The 22,524-nt window shown below is 45.2% G+C and overlaps 1 protein-coding gene across 3 annotated transcripts in view; it reads right to left on the bottom strand.

Annotated features, from left to right (window-relative positions):
* Nucleotides 1-17,626: 17,626 nt before the first annotated feature.
* TNC (tenascin C) overlaps nucleotides 17,627-22,524 on the bottom strand; it is a 64,372-nt gene continuing 59,474 nt past the window's right edge. For all 3 annotated transcript variants that reach the window (XM_058853421.1, XM_058853419.1, XM_058853420.1), the window contains 4 exons: nucleotides 21,791-21,887; nucleotides 20,729-20,890; nucleotides 18,667-18,830; nucleotides 17,627-17,760 (listed from right to left, as the gene is read on the bottom strand). In XM_058853421.1, the coding sequence (XP_058709404.1) occupies nucleotides 17,650-17,760; nucleotides 18,667-18,830; nucleotides 20,729-20,890; nucleotides 21,791-21,887 (534 nt within the window). In that variant the 3' untranslated portion in view covers nucleotides 17,627-17,649. The remainder of the gene's footprint in view (nucleotides 17,761-18,666; nucleotides 18,831-20,728; nucleotides 20,891-21,790; nucleotides 21,888-22,524) is intronic.

Below are 22,524 nucleotides of genomic sequence, written 5' to 3'. Positions count from 1 at the left end.
CAACTCAGGTGCTGCTGAGCAAACCTGGCCTGCGGTTTCATGCAAAGCCTTTCTCCTCCTTTTAGTCTGTGTGGGTTCATGCCCCCTAAATTTCGCTCTCAGTTTCAGGTGTGAATGAATTCAATATCTTCAGGTTGTATCCAGCTAAGAGAAACTCCCCAGTTCGGACTGGTTTCAGTACAAATCTAAGCAAAACCACAGAATAGCTCATGGTTTTCAGACCAAACCATGCAGTTCACCTTGTTTTTTGGGGTTTCATTATAAAAATTTCATGGAGTCTGAAATAAAATAGACACAAAGCTTTGAATTGTGACCTGGCCGCTTCTTCCTCCTGGGAATATAACGACTGGTGATGGAAATCTTTGCTGCAAGGAGACATTTGTGTGCTCCCCACTTGGTTTCAAGTGAAAATTGATTGATTTAGCCTCCTCGGGTCCTGGGCTTTAAGCTTGGTTTTGGCCTCAGCTTTGGTCTTCTTAGCATGGTTTCAGTCCATGTCTGGAAGACAAAACTCCTGGATTCTTTGTCATGGTGGGAAATCACTGCAGGTGTGGCATAGCCAAACCTATATCTTCTATATCTCAGGGTTTAAAGAGATTTAGAAAATGCTGAGACTCTGGTGTTGTTCTCTCTTACTGATTAACAGGGGATTCTCCCAGGGGAGATTAAAATTTGGATAATTTCTAAGTCAGGGAAATCATCAAGCACTTGGTAACTCAGGGTTTCACACTCCTGTGAGTGTGGTGCACATGAAAACCTTGAATTTGTAACAATCTAAATCATACAGAAATTAAAACATGAATGAGAAAAAGGGTGGGAATACTGGAAAAAAGATTGTAGAAAACTTGTCTTGAAATATATCTCATTTTTAGTGATACACAAGCAGATGTGTGTATTTTTCCTGGGTACACTTGAGGCTGTGTCTCACCTACTGAGCCAATTCTGTCATCCAGGATACATCAGCACTAATCCATTCTGCTGAATTCCTTAGAAATAACCTTATTGAGCACTGCTGAACCAAGAAACACAACTAGACTGGAAGATTTCATTTTAGAGGGCAGCCAGGTTTCAGCTCAAACACTTCCAGCCAGGATGGACTTGCCACTTCTTCCAAGGAGTCACAACAATGTTTAACTAACTCCAGTCTCATGGATTTGCTTCTCTTTTCTGTTGGTTTGACAGAACCAGAGACAAAAGAGGAAAACCTTGTGGATTATTTTCCCTCAGCTGTCATTAACTCTCATTTCCACTGATCAAAACTTAATTTTTTTGAAGCTAAATTCACCTGAACCCGGATTTAGATTTCCTTCTATCTGCAGTTGGAATAAATAAATAAACAAACAAACCAAATTGCTCACATTTCTCACAGTAAAGGTATTTTCTAGACCCCAAATCATTTGTTCACTCCTGCCCCTGTTGAGAGGGAAAATCTGTACCCAATTTCCCCTGCTCAACAGAGAGAGTGACTTCTCAAAACAGGCAGGATGGGAAAATGCAGCTTCAAACAGTGTTTTGAATGAATGAAATAAAAACACAGCAAACAATTGAAAGTTTGAAGCACCCACACAAATGCAGAAAATATCCCCTTCCTCTGCAGCCACTGCTAAACATAACGAGGCAGTTTCAGGATGTGTCTTGATACTCTGCTTTTTGCTTGGTTTGCTTGGGTTTGAACTATTTTCTAGAGAAGGTTGGCCCGTGGGAAAAACCCAGACTGGGAGGAAATCTGCTCTCAAACCTGGTCTCTGCCCAGGGCTGTGTCACCACCGTGTCCCCTGGGAGAAAGGAGCATGGCATGACCTCCTGGGAGGGTGTCAGCATCCCTTGGAAGTGGAACATCATTTCAGGGGAGATGTTCAGGGTTTTGCCTCGAGCTTCTTAGGCCAGAAGCCCAAGGGGAAAATGGGAGAGGAGCAGTGACCACTCTGGCAGGAAAGCCACCGAGATGTGCTCTGCACTTTTCTGCTGCTCCATGGACACCTCGGGAAGGGAGATGTTTGAACCCAGATGTTTGAACCCAGATGTTTGAACCCAGACGTTTGAACCCAGATGTTTGAACACAGATGTTTGAACCCAGATGTTTGAGCCCAGATGTTTGAACACAGATGTTTGAGCCCAGATGTTTGAACCCAGATGTTTGAACTCAGATGTTTGAACCCAGATATTTGAACCCAGATGTTTGAACCCAGATGTTTGAACCCAGATGTTTGAACACAGATGTTTGAACCCAGCTCTGAGCAGAAGCACCTGACAATGATAAAATCTCCATGTCTCAACCCACCTATTTTCACTCCATGGCTCAAATTCTGTTAGAAGCAAAATCTTCTCGATTTTTACCATTGTACAGACAGAAAATCTCAGGCAGGGGGTGCAGAAGTGAAAAATGAATCAGAGACTCCCCAAAAGCTTTGCCAGATGAATTGGGCAAGTGAGTCTGTGGAGCTGCAGTGGGGTTCTTCCCTGAATTCCAAAAGGATCATTGGCAAGAGAAAAACTCCACCAGCACTTGTGACAGGAGCTTGTCCCTGTTGTCCCAGCTGAGCCTGAGCTGGGCAAGGCAAGGAATGAGGGAGGGATGTGGTGAAGACCGTGAGGAGGTGGTGGTGTAGGTTGTGAGAGAACATGAAGCAGCTTCGACACCAGTGGAGGAAACTTCACATTTGGAATTTCAAAAAGTCAACTCGACATTTCTACAGTAGCAGATAAACATCTCAGCCTCTTTTTACGGGTGGGAATCGTCTTTTCCTGTTTATAAATAGAAGAAAAAAAACACAACAAGTTACCCCATGTTATTTCCTCCGGAGGTTTTTTGGGGGTGGATATCTGTGGGTGGTAAACAGGTCACAGATAAGCTGCTGTTATTAATAATCAATATGAAGCAGGGGAGGGCTGAGGGCTGAGATGAGCCAGGTTTGGGCTCACCACAAAGCAAATAGAGGCGAGGGAGGGACGGCACAGCCACACTGTTGCTCTGGGGCTGTGATTATTGTGACATTCTTTGTATCCCTACAGCATTTTTCTTGCCAAAAGACACCTTAGGCAGAGACAGAAAGACTTGAAAGCCTAAAAAACTCGAGATGAGGCGTAAAGGCATTGACAAGCAGCTGGGCAGGGTGAGCAGAGCACTTGAGGAAGTGTTTTAGCCTTGGCAAAGCCTTGCTGGTGCCATGGTGACAGCCAGCAATGGAAACCTGTGGTCTGGGTGCTGCACAAACACACTCCGAGGTTTCTGGGGAGTGCACAGGCTGATGAGGAGGTGCACAGGCTGATGAGGAGGAGAGGCACAGCACATTTATCGGGGTTTTGAGGCTCTGTGTCACTGTTTGGAGTGCGGGAACTGCTCTTGTTCTCCTGGAGCATCCCTGGGGTGGGCAAAGCCTTCAGTGCTGGTCCTGCAGGGGCTGGATCTGCTTTTGGGGACAAGAGAAAACATTTGGAGTTGGGGCTCTGAGGCATTTCTGCATGCCCAGGTGGGCTGTGGCCATGGGGGACAGTCCCAGCAAGTGCCAGCTGGTAAATCCATGCCAGCTGCATCAGCAAACCCAAGATGCCCTGAACCCCGTGAGTGCCATGGCATATTTGGGGATACATCTGGCCATGAGACTTCAGAGTCACCTTCAGAGCAACCTCAACCATCAGGTCTGGAACCAGCTGGAGCTTCTCAGGGTGCCCAGAGCAGCTGGGGCTGCCCCTGGATCCCTGGCATAAACCAGAGCAGAGGTGTGGGTGTGGGCTTTTACGCAGACTACAGAGATACAAAGGAAATGCAGCAGCAGAATTAATGTCTATTTAATTTAGATGGGATATTGGGCAGGAATTGTTCCCTGGCAGGGTGGGCAGTGCCTGGCACAGGGTGCCCAGAGCAGCTGGGGCTGCCCCTGGATCCCTGGCAGTGCCCAAGGCCAGGCTGGACAGGGCTGGGAGCAGCCTGGGATGGTGGGAGGTGTCCCTGCCATGGCTGGGGGTGGCACTGGATGAGATTTAAGGTCCTTTCCCACCCAAACCATTCTGGGATTCTATGAAATATTGCAGTGGATTCCCCTCCTCTCAGAAATTCCGTTTCACTAAAAGCAAAACCGGATTTTGGAAAGACAATCATTCTGATAAAACCATTCAGAAATTAAAACAAAAAACCAACAAAACCCGCTTTTATTTTAATTAGCTTGAAAGACACAAGTTCAGCATTTGGGGAATAGAATGATTTAATTTTTCTATAAAAATGACATTTTGTTTTGGAACTCTCCACTTGTTATTAATTTATTTATTCAACGTATTTATTCAGCTTGAAACCATGGGGAAAATTAAAGCCTTTTGATCTCTGTTTGCTACATGTTAGTGGTGGAGAAAGGGACTTTTTCTTTGTGATACATTTCTAGGATTTTTTTGCAAATATAATTTATTCTTAAGCTGCCTCATTACAAGCCAAACACAACAACTAATTAATTCCTGATGAAATATTTGCATCACTGGTGGTTTTCCAGTGATAGCAAACTCTGTCAGCATTTCTATTCAGCAATTCAGGAAGCTTTCCCTTACTGCCAGTCTAATGGATTTTGTAACACTTTGGAAAAGGATCAGTTTCATTTTGTCTCCTGAAGAAACAAAGAATTCCTCAGTGCTGCGAGGACTGGATGATGATGATGCACAAGAGGGGACAGGGACTTGCAGGCAGGAAAAACAGGTGATTGTAGGAAGAGGTGGAGAAGGAAGGATTTGTAGGGATAGGTGAGGAATTGGATTAAAATGATTAAATTTGTGGGTCTGAGGGAATGGGAAGGATGTTGTCATGGAGGTTTCATGGGAGCTGGGCACAGGAAAATGTGCCCATCCTTGCAGGGCAGTGTCCCAGGGGATGGAGCCAGGCAGGGGTCAGGCAGCTCCAGCAGAGCAGCAAACAAACACTGAATTCCTTTAGGAAACTCTTCAGGGCACCACTTTTCTGATTACAGCCAGCAGTTGGATCAGGGATTCTCCACAGAAGGAGAAATTGTCGATAGGCAGCCTTTGAGACTTCTACATTTCTGCTCTTGTAATGTCAAAATGTGAATATTATTAATATTCATATTCATGTGAATATTATTAATAGCTGGCCTCCAGCTGAGTGTGCAGCACAGGGGGAAGGAAAGCAGGCAGGTGAAAGCAGAGGGACAGAGCACATTGTGGACCTGTGAGTCACAGCAAATCCCAGCCAGAAGCAGAGGCTGGTGAGCTCAACCCCGGTGAGCAGTTCACTGGGTGCAGCCACTGAATGGCAATTAATCTGCTGGATTAATTGAGAGGGAGAGGAGGAGGTGCCCCAAGAGCTCAGGTTAGCACAGGATGCAGTCCTAGACGGCTGCACAGCCCACAGCACAAGCTTTCAACACTCCTACGGTGGAATGGGCTGCGATAGCCATCTCTGAGAGCAAAGAGCTGCCTGCCCTGAAATGCTGGGGCTCTAAAACCGGGAGAAAATCGTTCAGTGACTCATCAATTCATTAGAAAGGAAAGTTTCAGGTTGACCAAGCCTGTTCATGAATTTGAGTTGGGTTTTGCTGAGTGGCTGAGGTGAAACCACAAGTTTTGGAAGGGCTGAAACATCAGAATTAGACAAGATAAAGCAGTGGTTTAGATCCAAGATTGGTTGCTTGGTTTGGCTTTTGCCAAAACCTGAGACAGATGATGGAGGTATTTTTCCTCATCCATTCCCAGGCTGATTAATTTACCAACAGATGCCACAATAACAGACGTAACAGATTACTCTCTGAGTAATTCAGAGCACAGATTTGAGCAACCTCCCCCATCTTCAAGAAATCATGACCGTGACAGCATGCACAAATTAGAATACCATCATCTGAATGAAAGCACAGGAAAATACCTGACAATAATTCCATGAAAACTTCAAGCTAAAATTCCCTCCCTGGGACTCCCAGAATGAGTACCAGAGGAGTTCAGCCTCTGATGACCTGGACTCAACAGGAGATCAACAACTCTTTCAATATTAGCTGAGTAAAGATGAAACTCTGTCTTGGCTTAAAGTTCTATCTTTATTTTTATGCCAGGAGCAGAAATAGACACAGAAAGGCGTCTTCTGTACATACTTAAAATAATAAATGTCTAAATAAATACATACAAACATAAATAAATACATACAGAAATAAATAAAACCATTCTGGAGCCCAGAAGGGGCAGATTTTCCAGAGCCACCTAATGAATGGAATCACAGAATGGTTTGGAAGGGACCTTAAAGGATCATCTGGTTCCAGCACACCCTGTGACAGTGATATCCATGATTTGATTGTGCAATGTAGAAAACAAACATTCTTTTCATTTGTTTGAAATGCTGAAGGGTTTGTTTTCCTGGCATGCTCCTTAGGTTTGTTTAATTATGGTCTGGATTCCTCCCTGGCTCGCTGCCTCCACTCAGTCAAGATTTAATAGGGATCTTTGAAACCTCTTTATTTTGAAATCAAGAGAGAGAAATGGAACTTTTCCAAAGGGGATTGTCCAGTTTATTTTTATTTTATTTTATTTTATTTTATTTTATTTTATTTTATTTTATTTTATTTTATTTTATTTTATTTTATTTTATTTTATTTTAATTTTTATTTTGTTATATTTTATATTTTATATTTTATATTTTATATTTTATATTTTATATTTTATATTTATTTTATTTTATTTTTACTTTGTTTTACTTTATTATATTTTACATTTTATATATTTTTTATTTTATTTTATTTTATAATTTTATTTTACTATTTTATTTTTATTTATTTTTATTTTATTTTATTTTATTTTATTTTATTTTATTTTATTTTATTTTATTTTATTTTATTTTATTTTATTTTATTTTATTTTATTTTATTTTATTTTATTTTATTTTATTTTATTTTATTTTATATCTCCTGGTTGATGATAGCATGGCTCATGTCCTGTCCCTCCCCAGAGCCTCAGCTTTATCTGGGAGAGCTCCATCCCTGGGACACTGCAGTGTCTGGGCAAACACAGCCTGGCTGGCCAGGGCAGCACTGCCTGAGGTCTCAAAGAATAGGAAAGAAGGAGGAAAATCAAAATCAAGACTGGTCCTGATGCAAATCCTGCAGGGCAGAGCAGAGGGCTGTGACCCTGTTGTGGGACAAGGACAGAAAGTGCCCGAGTTTCCTGTTGGAGCAGAAGCCCTGAGAAGGGAGCAGCTGGAAGAGGAAGGTGCCTCTGCTGGATTCTGGGATGGAGCAGCAGCTGCAGGACCCTGCCCATGGACAGCCAGAGCTGCCCCCATCCCCTGCAGGAAGGGATGCAGCCCTTCCCAGGGCACTGAGCAGCCCTGCTTGGCCTTGAGAGGGTTATCTGAGAGCAGAGAACTCTGAAACCATGAGGAAAAACTGAAATGAAACACTATTTGCTCCTTAAAAGAGCTGAGGCAGCTTTTTTAGGTTTGTTTTCATTTCAGCGGATGCCAGGTCATTTTTAATTTTGATGTGTGCTAGTTCTCCCATCCCTACAGATGCAGGCAGAGTGAGAACACACCTCAGGCTGCCTGACAGATTTCTGGTGTGGTTTTGTAAGGTTTCCTGAGAATCAGGGGACATTTCTTGTTTTGCAGCTTTACAAAAACCCACAAGTGCCTGAGCGCTGTGGCGCTCTAACAAACAGGTCAGAAGTTCCCCAGGGACACAGATTGTGCCTCTGGCCTAAAGGTGGCTTTAGGATTTCTTTCTGCCATTGGGCAGCTCACCCACAAACACCATGGTGGTGTTTGGGACCACGGTGCCAGCTCACAGCCCTGCTGAGGTGCAAAGCCTTCGTTAGAAATAACTGGGCTAGTGGATTTTTTTCTTCTTGAAGAGTGTTTGTTTTGTATGTGCTTTAATTTTTTCCAGGAAGAGATAACTGAACCTCAGAACTGATGCGCTCCCAACTCTTAAATGCTGGCACTGCTTATTAGCTGCTTGCTCAGAATATTCTTCCTTATATAGGTCTTTCAGAAAGTAGGTCAGGGGATTAACGTGAGTACCGGCTGCTAAAAATCCTCTTTGACAGCCTGCCTTCCTTTATTATTTTCTCACTCTGCCCACTGCAGATGCCAACACCTGCCAGCTCCTCTGCTGTTTCCTCCTGGGGTCAGTGAGGATGACCACAAAGGGTTTCTCCGCTCGGATCACACAAACAGCCTTGGCCCATTGGTTTTTCTGGCGAGTTTGACCCCTGACATCGCTGGGCTTTGAAGAAGAGCTTGTTCTGCAAAGAATCGTGGTGGTGCCACAGCAGCCCAGGCACTGGGGTGGTTTGTCCATGGAAAAACACCTGGGCAGGGTTGGCCACTGCAGGACAGAGCGCTCAGATCCTTTTTGGGGTTTGTTGTTCTGGGCTTGGTGCCAGGCAGGGTGTGAGGAGCTCCCACTGCAGCCCTGCTGAGCAGCTTCATCTTCTCATGGAAAGTGCTTCTAGGAAGTTCTGCAGGGCAATTAACCACAATCAGCACCAAAGCCTTCTGTAAAATGTTTGCTCTCCATGCCATGTCGTGGCTGCTGCTGGTGCTGCTCCCCTCTCAGCTGCTGGGGCATTTCTTGGGCTGCTTACAGGAGATACAGAGCGACATCCTCACAGCCACAATGGCCTGGGTGAGCAGGGACACTGAGGATCATCCAGTGCCACCCCAGCACGGCAGGGACACTTCCACCATCCCAGGCTGCTCCCAGCCCTGTCCAGCCTGGCCTTGGGCACTGCCAGGGATCCAGGGGCAGCCCCAGCTGCTCTGGGCACCCTCTGGGCCTTCCTAATTTCTTCCTAATATCCAATTTAAATTTCCCCTCTGCCAGCTTAAAACCATTCCCTTTGTCCTGTCACTATTTGCTTTTGTAGTCCCTCATACATATACACATATACACATATACACATATATACATATACACATATACACATATATACATATATACAGATATACAGATATACAGATATACATATACACATATATACAGATATACATATATAAACATATACATATATAGATATACACATATACACATATATACATATATACAGATATACAGATATACATATATACGTATATACATATATATATATATACAGATATACATATACACATATATACATATATAAATATATACATATATGGATATACACATATACACATATATACATATATACAGATATACAGGTATACAGATAAACATATACACATATATACATATATACATATATAAATATACACATATATAGATATACACATATACACATATATACATATATACATATACACATATACACATATATACAGATATACATATATACAGATACACAGATATACATATATACATATATAAATATACACATATACACATATATACATATATAAATATATACATATATAGATATACACATATACACATATATACATATACACATATACACATATATACATATACACATATACACAGATATACATATATACATATATACAGATATACATATATACATATATACAGATATACAGATATACATATATACATATATACATATATACAGATATACAGCCCCAGAAATCTGCTGTACCTGCAGCACCTGGGCAGCCTGGGAGGGAGCAAAGCCCTGGCAAAGGTGCTGCCCCTGCAGCTGCTCATGCAGCCTTGAAATGAAAAACAAAGCAGTTGGAGTTCCTCTGGCCCGTGGCAGGTGCAAAGTTCGGAGGTTTTTTGCTACAGAAACATCGAAGTCTCCTCATGTGTGGTCATTTTGCAATAAAAGCCCCTTGCCAGCCACTGCATCCTTGCTGCTGTTTCTTCTCCACACCCATGGCCTAGCAAGGGGCACAGAGTTACCCCCTCTTGTGTGAGCCCCAGCTCAGACAGCTGAGTGTGCCCACAATTCACTTTCCTGCTCTGTTTCCTCTCTTTTTTTGCCTTTGCTTTCGATGCCTTTGGGATGGAGCTGAGGGAAAATCCTCAGTTTTACTGCAGATGAAAATGGCTCTTCTCCTGTCCCAGAGGGGCTGGGTGCCCCCAGCTGTGCTGCACTGCAGCATCCCCTGGGTACCCACAGAGGCACCCTGAGCAGCTGGTGATTATCCAGTGCTCAGCTCAGAGGAGGAAAACAGATTTTCCCAGCAGCCTGGGCATCACAAATCCTCCCAAATCAACGCTCTGTTGAGGTGGGTAATTTGTTGAGAAGTGTTGAACTGTAGCAAGGAAAGAGGCTCTGAGGGCACAGATTGATGAAAATTTTCTGTGGTTGATGCAGAACTTTCCAGATAGGAGCACTAAAGCTGGGAGTACACGATTACTGTTCCTTATTTTGACTTTGTTCACCACCTGCTCGAGCCTGAGGCACACAAGACAAGCTCTGATCTGGGCAGGATCCCTCCCAGGACACAGACACTCCTGGGCTCTCCCTCTCTTTTCCTCTGATGTCCTTTGAAGCACAGACATCAGTGATTCTACAGGAACCAGAGAACTCCTACTCATCATCACACCTTAACAAGAAAGGACATTGTGCTTTATTCACTCACCAGAACGGGGTGGAAGGGGGGATCCACCACAATTTGGGAGTGCTGGTGATCCCTGAGTGCCTCAGCGTGGGGCTGAGGGCCAAGGCAGCCCCAGGCAGCGCTGTCAGCTCTGAGATCAGCACCTGTTGCCACCTGAAACCTCGGTGGTTTCCTCTCACTTTCTAAGCTGACGTTTCTGCTGAGCTGGCAGAGCCCTGGGGCCTGAGTCCCACTGATGCTCCCAGCCTGGAAATCATTGTATTTTTATGATTCTTGTGTATATTCATTCTTTGTTTTATATCTCTGTGTGGATGTTTGTGGGCAAACACAGGCATGGATAGTTTTTCCATGGCTATGCACAACTCTGCATCCATATATCCTCCAGAGTGACACACTGAAGAACTGCAGGATTACAAACACATGGAAAATAGAAAAGCTGAAATCCCAAGGCATCATTCCCACGCCCCCTGGTGAAGCCCAGCTGCCCCTCTGGAGCCTGTCCCTGTTTGCCAGCTCACATCAGTGCCCCCTGCTCTTGGGGCATCCCTGAAACCCCAGGAGCAAAGGCTGGCAGGGGGAACCCAGCCCCAGGAGACGCCTTTTGGGGCTACCCAAAAACAGAGGCCAGGCAGAGTTAAGGGAATAAAAAGCAGTTCTGTTTATTGAGGGTCCTGCAGGGACATTTTGGGCAGTCAAAGCCCCCCAGGGGCTGCACCCAAAATGGGCCACAGCTCACAGGTTTCACACTTTTATAAGTTTGGTCCATTTGCACATTGGGGTTCGTCCCCCAATTCCAGCTGCAGGGAATGAAGTCATTTCCCCCAAGTTTGCTGCCCCCAACTCCCTTTTGTTCCCATCTCTGGGGGCCTGAGGCAGGGAGGTGTCCTTGGTGTCCAGGCCTGGAGAGGAATTGCTGTGTCTGCCCAAAGTGGGGAAGCAGCAGCAGCTCCCAGTGTGTGTGGAGTTTGGAGTTACACACTGAAGAACTGCAGGATTGCAAATACATGGAAAATATAAAAGCCAAAATCCTAAGGGATCACCAGGGTTTCTCCCAAGCCACAGCAGCTGTCCCAGGGCAAGCAGGATAAAAACCCAAAGGGAACGTTCTGCAGCAGGAGTGACAGGGACTGTGACACCTAAAGTGCCTCCCTACATCCTCCAGCAGCAGGGATTGCACCAGGGCAGTTCCATGGGCTGAGTCCTGCCCATGAACCCAGGGCTGGGATATATTCACACAATATATGTGAGACTGCCAGAACACAGAGCTGCCACCTGTATGTACCTTTTATCACGAAAAAATCACAATTAATTTGACTGCTGTGCCAGTTCTGCGGTGTGTGGGGGTAATTTCCAGCTAGTCTGGTTACCATAAAGTAGAGGATGCACATAGTTTACACCAAAAACAAATAAAAATTATAATCTCATGGGTCCAATCTATTTTTTGCTATATATATTCTAGGGAAAAGTCAAATAGTTCAGGATACAAGGCAGCTCAGAATGATTTTTTCAACTTTTGTTTCCCATTTCTGTCATCCATTTACACTTTGGTTGGTCAGAATGGAGTTGAAACATTCAAAATTGTCCTTTGAAACCTTTTTCTAGGGAAGAGCTGGTGTTTTGTTTTTTTTTGCTGAGTACCTTCTTTGCAAGCAGCATTCTTTTTGCATGAAAGCCTAGAATATCTTGTTAATAAAAAAGTCCCAGCTCTTCCTAAAGCTGTGACTTCTGCAACTGGTGTGATGACAAAGTGGAAATTATCTCTCAGACTAAACCTGAATGCTTGTGCTCTCTAGTGACACAGGCAGGCATTTTTTTCTTTCACTTGGACAAAACCCAGCCTTTTTCACATTATTTCTCCTCGCACTTTCACAGAATCACAGACATAGAAGGACAAGGCACAAAGTAAAGTAAAAGTAAAGAGGCAGAGGAAGGGTGGGGAGGAAATGAGCACTCTGAGTCTTGAAAGTAGTTTCAATTTAAGCAGGGGACCAATTTTCAGCTTAGATGTTGCTTTTAACCCTCTATTGCTGTAAAACAGGGGGATGCCTCTGGCAGAGGGAGCCACAAAAGTGGGAGTGAAAGGGATTTTGTGCACTGAAACCACCTTGTGTTGGTTTTCCCCCCACCCCAATCTCTCTATCTGTGCTGGGCTCTTTCTCTCTTTCCTCTTTGCAGCACAGAGTTTACAGTAAAAACACAGGAAGCTGAATGATTTCCTCTGAGGAAAGTACCTGAGGGAGAGGTGAAGGAGCAGAGTCATCATCAGGCGCTGTGAGCCATCCCTGCCCGTGCAGCGATGCTTTCAGGTGGCTGCTGCCTTGGAAAGAGACACCTTTGAGGTGCTTTTCTCCTGTGCTGCAGGAGGATTGGCTTTTTTCCCTGTGGCAATCCCAGAAAAGGGAGTCCTGGATCTGTGGTTGGTGATTTGTGAATAACAGGAGATGTTTTTCTGTGAGTGATGCTGCGCTTTGTGCACCAAAAACCTCTTTAAGCACGGTCACTCTTGCCACAGTGGCTGTGGGAACCTCTCTGGGCATCCAGGGAGTGTGAGGATGGCCCTGGGGAAGGACAAAGAGGACACTCAGGGAGGGACAGGCACATTTTTAGCTGCCATTCCAAACCTGTCCCTTCCCCACAAGAAGCCAAGCTGGGAAAGCCGAAGAGCAGCACCAAGGAATGAAAGCTGGGCCCCCTCCATTGCAAGACCCCTTGGAAAAGCTCAGCCCAGACTTTCAGAATTTCAGAGGTCTTGGAAAGGGGACTTTTGCCCTAAAAAAACCCCAAACCCTTATCCTCAGTGTCAGCTGAAAGGGCACAAGTGAGTAACCCTGCAGATAGCATCTCACAGAGGCCGGGAGCTCCCCACACCCCACGAGTGACTAAAGCTGGATTTTTCAGCTGAGTGGGCCTAAATGTAGGAGTGGAAGGGATCCAGAGATGTTCTAGCTGGGTACAGCCCCAGCCTCTTTATTTTGCAATAACTTCCCCTGTCCAGTAAGTCCTACCCCCTCCAGGAAACCTTCCTTTAGCTTACAGAGCTGTTGAAATGCCTGTGTGTGGTTACATTTTCCTGCTCTGGCCTCCACTCAGGATCTCATTTCCACTGCAAAATGCAACAGGCCTGATTCATTTTGCAGCAGGAACATGATTGATGCAAGCCCGGATGGAGACTCATTGTCAGCCCTGTGGAAATTCCTCACCAGGGCTGCAAGTCAAGCGAAAACCTCACTGTACAATCACCAGCTTGTGTTTCTACTCCTAAAGCTTTTGGGATGGAGCCAGGAACAGCTTGTGAGCAGGCGAGGGTGACCCAGAAAGCCAGAGCGGTTCTTGCATCATCTTTTATTCTGGTTTTGTCTTTTGGTTTTTTGGTTTGTTTTTTTTTTTTATTTTTTATTTTTTGCTGAGAATCGTCTTTCCCTCTCACCTACACCAACTCCTTCACCTTTAGATTGAAGGCCTGATTAAGGTGTGTGTTTTTCCAGGGCCCTCTAAGAATAAAGATCATCTGTGTGGTTCTGAGCTTTGCTGGCAGTCTCCTGCTGACAAACCACACCTTGTTTATCAGGACCAACATATGTTGTACAAACACAGAGCTGCTGGAGCTCTGCAGGCTCAGATTTCTGTACCTGCTGGGGAAATCACCCAGGAGAAGGTGGAGGAACAAAGGGCATTTTTTCAATGAAAATGTTAAGGCAGTGCTCAACAGGGGCTCCAAAGCTGCTGAGGGGGTTCATGTCTCCGTCCTTATTTTCATTTTACATTCTTTTTTCTCACTTGCAATTAAATAAATTTGGTCAATTCCCTGTGTTTTTAACACTCTGTGAAGAATTCCACCAGCAGCAACCAGCCAAGCACCATCTCAGCAATCCCAGCTCCGTTCCAGGGCCCTGGCTCTTCTTGTTCTCATCCCTGGAAGGCAGAAATAAGAAGTGGCAAGGTACCTGTGAGACTGATGCCACCTCCTTGCCATTTCCTGGGATCAAGCTGCTGCTTTTTGATGACATCTAAACATTTCTGTTTTCCTTTCTGATCAAATTCTGGTAGAGAAGGTTCAGTGGGTCAAGCACAAAGAGTGCTGAGAAGAAGGAGAGGAAGAAGGAGAAAAAGAAGATAAAAAAAAACCCCACAAATTAAAAAAGGAGCTGCCCCTTCAGAGTTTAACAGCCCCCAGGATTAACATGGCAGCTGCAAGAAGGTTTTTCAAGGCTGCAGTTTTGGGTTCAGGTAGTGAAGACTGAGACCAAATGAGAATCAGGGGCAGCCACTGGATCTCTGTGTACTCAATTTCTTGTTTTTCACGCTCTCTGACCCTCAGTTATGCTCAGCTGCTCTTAAAGCAAACCAAACCAAACTTGTAATTTTGATTGAAGGGACATCCTTGGGCAAGAGAGATGGGAAATTTGTGGTTTTGGTCACAAATCATTGGGCTACTTATTCACTCCTGCAGGCTCAGGTGAGATTCCCTGACCTCCTGGTGACATTTATCCCAGCAGGGGTGAGATCAGTTCCCTTGGCTGGAATTGCATCAGGAGAGGAGGCGAGGGAGCTGCGCCCAGAGGTGATGCAGCAGATGTGGGTGCTCCAGCTGAGCTGACACCCAGGTATCACTGAGGCAGAGACAAGAATTTACAGTATCTGTCATCTCCCACATCTCCCTGGAGTGCTCTAATCACTGCACTCTCATGCCTGGAGTCACAAACAGCCACATCACTCAGCAGCCCGAGTCTCACAAAGTGCCAGGGGATTAAATAACATGAAAGCCACCATCAGCTTCAGCCTCACTCCAAATTCTGCATCCAGCTGACCTTTTGCCCACCTGGCTTGAAGATCTCACCTCACCCAAACTTAAGAAATCCAAGCTTGAAGTCTTACTCAGACTTGCAGTTAAGGTTAGGACAGTGACACTGGAAAAGGAGTTTTCCATCCATTTGTCTCAAAAATACCTCATGGGTACAGTCCTAACCCCATAAACCCTTCTCATGCTCCCAGATATCCCCTTCAGTTCCTTTAGGACCTTAAATTTGCCTGAGGGAATATTTTTTTGAAGCCCTTCCTCTCCTGCCCCCTTGAGGCTCCCAAACTGCTTCATCACGTTCAGGACGAGCACCAGCACTGAGGTTTGGCAGGTTCATGAACAGATTTCAAATCTGAGCGTGTTTTGTAACTTTTCTCACGAGTTCCAAACAGGAAAGGGGGAAAAGCCAGTTAATTTCTCTTCCAGGAGCCTGTGATGGAGCTGCTGGTCCCAAATCAAGCTTGTGTCAGCTCTGAAGGGAGTTTTGGCAGCTCTGACTCCGAGGATTTGCCAGCTTCCCTCTCCCAGTGGGGATCACGGAGAATACCAAGCAGGGCATCTGTCAGTGAGTAATTACAGGAAATATCATCGTCCTTTTGTGCAGGGTGCCTGAGTCTTGTCTGGGGCCAGCCACAGACCTGAGCCTGTCTCCAGTAGCTCTTTGCAGCTGCCAAGGTAAATGACACCCGAGGCAGAGCCAGGCAACTCTGGGATGTTGCTAGAAATGAGGAAATCATTCCATAAATGTCACTTCTTCCCCTGCCTGTCTGCAAACAGACTGCAGGAGCTTTCCAGCGCCCAGAAACACGGATCCAGTGCCATTTCCTAATAGCTTGGAAAGCATCTGGAGAGCAGAGCGTATTTCTTTATTACTGGATTTGTTCTCCTTTATGCTGCCTGTCATTTACTGTGATAAACACCAAGAAAGGGCAATTAATTAAAGGGAATTCATTTAATATAGTGCTGCCAGTGCTCTGGAGGGTCAAAGGAGATTTATGTCCCCCGTGCAACACAAACAATGTTCAGGAGTGTAACTTCAGCCTGGAGGGAGGCAAGAAACATTTACACAACAAAATCTATGCAAAATGCAACCTGGAAGTAGGGCAGAGAGAGACTGGATTAAAACAAGAGATCTTTTATTGTCTTGAACTGCAGAGTGTGATACAGAGGAACTACATGGATTTTTATTCATATTAAAAAAAAAGAAGAGCCCTTTATTTACACAAGTGTTCAAAGCTGCCCATGGTACCTAACAACAACTCTGGGTTCTCTTTGTTTTGCTTTGTTAGTTATTCCCACCTAGACGGAGCAAACATTGGTCAGTAACACTTAGAAAAACATGGAAGAAGCTTTTGGGCAGGAAAAAGAAAAATATAAATTCTGTTCTGAAAGAACCCAAAACCTCACGGGCATTTCACTGTAACAAACCCACCAGAATAATTACAACCAGTCACTGACAAAAGGAACAGTTTTCAGTCTGGGCTCAGCTCTCTAATTATTCTCAGTCTGTCTTTATTTCCCCACCTAAGTAAATATATCCTGGACATGCACATACTCCACATGGATGAAACAAAAAAAAGTAGAAATTTATTTAAAAGTAATTGTGCTTTTATTTATAAAAAAAAAAATTTACAATCAGACACTGTCCTGCTGTGTTTCCAAAAGCATGGTTCTCTTAAAAATGACAAAATGTAGCTTATTATTATTATCATTATTATTATTACTTTGTCTTTATATTAATAATATTAATCTTATGCTTAAATTTAAAAACAAACTGCTTTCCCTTCCCATTCCCTCCTTCTCTGTGGTACTTGATATATATATAAAAAAAGGCATTCAAACCACCAATTCTTTTCACCTATAACTAATAATAATAATAATAATAATAATAATGATAATTAATCTTACACATTTCTGTGTGTAAAATATGGCTGGTTCTAAAACAAACTACCAATGTACAAAGCTGTTCTCCCTCCCCTCCCCTGGGCCACCCAAGAGATCGTCAGACATCGGAAGAACTTTATCCCAGATGCTTTCTGGCAAAAAAAAAATTAAAAAAAAAATAAAAATAAAAAATAATAAAACAACACAGAACCCTTGAGATCGTTGTCTTTGGTGTGGAGGACGTTCCTGGCGGGCAGCTGGAGCTGCTCTGCTGGAAACTCTGGGATGCTTTAAGGCTTTTTTTTTAATTTTTTGTTTGGAATGCTGCAAAGCCTCTGTCGGGCCACGGGTCACCGATGCTTTGGTACCAGTCCCAGCTCCTCACACCCCCAGGCCAGCGATGCCAGAGGGTCTCCCCACACCCCCCTCTCCATCCCCTCTCCATCCCCTCCCCAGCCCCTGCCCGCAGCCCCCCGGGGCTCTATGCTCGCTTCCGCCGCCCCTCCAGGTTGCGGAAGCTGGAGGGTCTCAGCTTCATCTCTGCAAACTGGATGGAATACTCGTGGCCCTTCCAGTGGAACCAGTTGACGCCCTGTGAAGGCAAAGGTGAGAGGTGGGAGGTCACACTTGCACTTGTTGGCCCTGCTTTGGACTGGGGGTGTTTCTGATTTGGGCACCATGAAGTGGAGGAGCTTTGGGGAGCACAGGGGCTGTGGAATGTCCAACCTGTACAAACTCACTCACATGAGGCCACAGAATCCTGGAAACTCACAATGGATTGGGCTGGAAGAGCCTTTAAAGATCATCTTGTTCCACCCCTGGTGTGGGCAGGGACAGCTTCCACTACCCCAGGGTGATCCAGACTGGCCTTGGACACTGCCAGGGATCCAGAGGCACCCTGTGCCAGGGCCTGCCCACCTTCCCAGGGAAGGATTTCTTCCCAATATCCCATCTAAACCTGTTCTCTGTCAGTTTGAAGCCATTCCCCCTTGTCCTGTCCCTCCATCCCTTGTCATTTGTCTCTCTCCATCTTTCCTGGAGCCCCTTCAGGTTCTGCAAGGCCACACTGAGCTCACCCCAAAGCTTGCTCCCTCTCCCAGGGCTGCTCCATCTGCTCATCCCAGCCTGGATTGATCCCAGGGCTTGTCCTAAACCAGGTGCAGCTCCTGGAGCTTGGTCTTGTTAAAGCTCTGTCCCTCAGAGCTGTTCCCTCCTTGCCTGGCCTTCGTGGCAGGAAGAACATTTTTGTTTCACACGTTGAAAACAGCAATTATTCCCTGCACACTTGGGATATTCCCTTGGAAAATCAGACAAAGCCAAAAAGATTTCAGCAGCTGATATTAAATTCTTGTTTTGAGAGCGACTGCCCGTACATTTCCCTATGGAGAGTGGGAGGAGGGCATGCTGTGATTTTTTTGCTGGCTGAACCATCAGAAAAAACCCCATAGCTGCAATTCCCCTTCCTCTCACAGAGAGAAGCCTTCAGAGCCAAACTCACCTGACTGTGGCTGTTGTCACCATATCTGCCCATCAGGTTGACTCGGTGACAGTTCTTGTACCAGAAAGCTCCTTTGTATGACAGAGCACAGTTGGTGATGGCAGAGTCGTGGTCCTTGTCAAAGGTGGAGAAGGATCTCCCGTTGTGGTAGGTCATGGAGTCACCTGGATGGGGGGGACAAAAGAAAGAACAAGCTCAGTGGTTTTCCTGGTTTACATTTCATGGGTGTGCCCATTCTCCAGAAAATATTTGGACTGTGCCATCAAGACCTGCCTGCATCAAGATTTTTAAAAATTGTTTTAATACAGAAGGAAAAGCACAATTTTTGTTATTGCAGGCAGGTCAAAATGTTTTTTCAGGTGGTCTGTAATCCCCAGTATATGAAATGGGTTTTTTCATGCAGCTCAGTTTCTGCATTTCTTGCTGAAAGCTGGATTTTACAGTGTGGACAAGCCAAGACCAAAGAGATGCTCACGAGGAAGGAATTGAGACCAAAGGAGTCTCCACACTGACTGAATCCTACTCAAGGTAGCAGCTACTACTACTCTGCACCAGAGAATTTGCCTTAAACCACAGAATCATGGAAAGGTTGGGGGCTGGAAGGGACCTTAAAGCTCATCCCATCCCACCCCTGCCATGGCAGGGACACCTCCCACCATCCCAGGCTGCTCCCAGCCCTGTCCAGCCCAGCCTTGGGCACTGCCAGGGATCCAGGGGCAGCCCCAGCTGCTCTGGGCACCCTGTGCCAGGGCCTGCCCACCCTGCCAGGGAACAATTCCTGCCCAATATCCCATCTAAATTAAATAGACATTAATTCTGCTGCTGCATTTCCTTTGTATCTCTGTAGTCTGCGTAAAAGCCCACACCCACACCTCTGCTCTGGTTTATGCACCCAGCAGTGTGAAATTATCTCCTTTTAAGACGTTGTTAAACTGGATTTATCTCTTAATCCTTTGGAGACCTGAAGAGGACTCGCCAAGGGCTGCAGGGTTCGCCCCTGTATGATTGCAAAAGGCAGATGATTTGTTCAGGAAAATTATAAATCACATTACAAAGCGGGGCTTTGCTGCAAATTCTACTGACAGGAAAAGAAGCTGTGCCAGGCTATTATTGGCTGTATAAATGACAGCTGAGATTGGCTAAATTCGATATATTGTGGTTTAATACACTTGTTCCAATCCTGCCTCAAGCAGGCCATAAAATACAACACCAAAACACAAAACACATCAACACCTTTGATTTCCAAACTCCTCACATGGGAGAGGCACCTGCTGACCTGCAATATTCACACAGCTGCCTTGAGCTGGAGGAGGAGGAGGGAAAGTGTTGGGAAGGTAGAATTAGAAAGAAATTATAAATATGACTCTGTAGCCAGAAAGGCTAAGGAAGAAATACAAATGATAGCACGGTTTGAATAATTCAAAGAAACCGGGCTGGTGTGCCAGAACACATTCTTTCCTGCAATAAAACCAAGCTGAGACCCCTCTTCCCAGCCTTCTAAGGAAAGGTCTGAAGGACCCTGAGATAAGTAAAAATATGCAAAAATATCAATTTCTATAGGTTGCACACAAATGTTACTGTATTAGTATACTTAGAAAGATTGGTTAGTAAAGGAATGGAATATTCATATGTATAGGTTATATAAGTAATTGTAAAAGAGAGTTTGCTCTCTTGGCTCTCTTGGTTCTCTTAGTCTCTCTTGGTCTTTCTCTTGCTACGCTCTTTAACCCTCTTGCCTCACTCTTTCTACACTCTTACTGCTCTTTTTCCCTGGCTCTCTCACTTCTGTTCTGTTACTCTGTTTCTCAGCAATCTTAAGTCTTAAACTCATGTATTCATATTTTACCCCATTTTGTATTGTTCCCTCCGAGCCCGCTTTGAGCTCTGTCTGCTGGCTCATAGCAGGTTCCTTCTCTCTCTATCCCACGCCCTGAAATAAACTCCTAACCCCTAACTCGATTATAGAGGTCTTTGCCGTGTCTCAGACCGTCCCTAGAAAAGGTCTCCTACAGAGGGAGGAAATAGGGAATTTGAGGGAAGAAAAGGCAGTTTTTGTTCTCACCCGCCGTGCCGCTGTAGCCGTCCACGCGCAGGCGGTAGCGGCTCTTGGCGTCGCCCACGCTGAAGCGGTCGTACACCGCGTAGGCCACGTCCCCCTTGTCCCTCAGGTCCACCCTCAGCTCGTACTGGCCCTGAGAAGTGATTTTGTGCAGGTTCTCCAGACCTGTGGGTGGAAAGGGATGTTTTGTCTCGATGGAGAATGATTTTTTTTTTTTGGCTTTTTTATTTCTTTTCTATATTCTCTGTGTTCTTCACGCGTCTGTTTGGAGCTCCGTGGCTTTTCCCAAGGCACAAAGCTGAAACACATTCCTGTCGCTAGGGGACACGAAGTGGGAATGAGGGTTCAATGTTACATCAGCAGAGGTTTTATTTCTAAGGAGGTAAAAGCATTTATTTCAGGGTTTTCAACCCTTTTTATAAGGTGTTCCCATACAGGTTAACCTGATTGGTACAAGGAACAACACCTCTCTCACCCCATGGGTGGAACAAGAGAAAGAAACTCTCAGAACATCTGTGTCATTGTTTTGAGAACTAAAATCTTATTTACACAACAGTCCTTGAGAGAGAAAAGTTCCCAAAAAGTTCCCAAAAAGTTTCCCAAAAAAACACAGAAAAAAAAAAAAACTTTCCCAGAAAAACATAGCTCAACCTTTGAAAATATGGAGGTTTTACTTTTATTATATCAAAATGTGAGTTTATAACTTCTACTTGTCCTGCTTTTCCTCTCTGGATCGTCAGCCTTTGCTGCTGGGGTGTCCCAGGAGGCAGAATCTGCTCCCCAGCCCAGCTCTGATTTCTCCCAGAGCCCGGTGAGCATCGGGTGGGTGCATTTGGTGACCCCAGCATGGCCTGAACTGCAGCTGGAGGGAGTGGCTGGGCCTGCCCATTCCAGCCTCCCTCACAGAGAGTGTCCCCGGCTCCTTTTCTCCTGTTTTCCTTTACAAATACTCCTGCCAGCTAAATAGAGGCCTCTAAGTGGCTCCTGGGCTTTTGGGCTGTGTTTGTGGTTTGTTATTTTTATTTATTTTTTTTTTCCAAAAATACAAATTCTTATCTATCTTACCTATCCAGAATTCATCCTTAGGATCTCCAAACCCTGCCACATAAGTATTCCAGTTCTTGTAGAAATCTTGCTTTCCATTCTGACGCCTCAGGAACACCTAAAAACAAGAAATGTTATGGACAGACCACCTTGGCCAGAGGGAAAAAGCTTTTACACACACAGAGCTCAGTGTTGCTCCTGCCCTGCCTTCACCCCTCCCAGCAGAGAATCACTGCAAGGACTGAGCTGCACCCAGGCTGTTGGATGCTCCATGTGGCTTTTTAAGTCTCCAATTTCTCTGTTGGGTTCTCTGCATGATGTGGCCTCTCAGTTCCTGCTCTCTGTCCTTTTAAACCCATCCTGAAGTTCTGGATGTCTCATCCAAGGGTTTCTCCATCCTCTCATCTCCCAGCTAAGAGCATTCCTCCAGCTCCTCCTGCCTTTCTGTGCCCGGGGTCCCTGTGACATGCTCAAATTTGGGGATGTCAGTGTGGAGATGTGGCATTTTACTGCCATTCTCTTGTTGTCTGGGTGGGATGTGTCCTCTTGCACAGTGGCTCTGGAAGCCACTGCACCCCATGGCTGCTGAGCAAATGCCTCCCCTGGGCTGTGCTTTAACCTCCCTCCCTCTCTCATTCAGAGTCAGTTCACCCTCCCCTCTCCTTGCTGATAATTTAGAATATTTGTTATCCAATATGGTCATTTCAGCAGCCCTTACAGCAGCGGGGAGGGACCAGGGCTGAAACCAGGGCTGT

Source organism: Poecile atricapillus, chromosome 20 (assembly GCF_030490865.1).
Source record: "Poecile atricapillus isolate bPoeAtr1 chromosome 20, bPoeAtr1.hap1, whole genome shotgun sequence".
Taxonomy (NCBI): domain Eukaryota; kingdom Metazoa; phylum Chordata; class Aves; order Passeriformes; family Paridae; genus Poecile; species Poecile atricapillus.
Note: the sequence above shows the minus strand (reverse complement) of the source record. Positions and strands in the feature narration are given on the sequence as shown.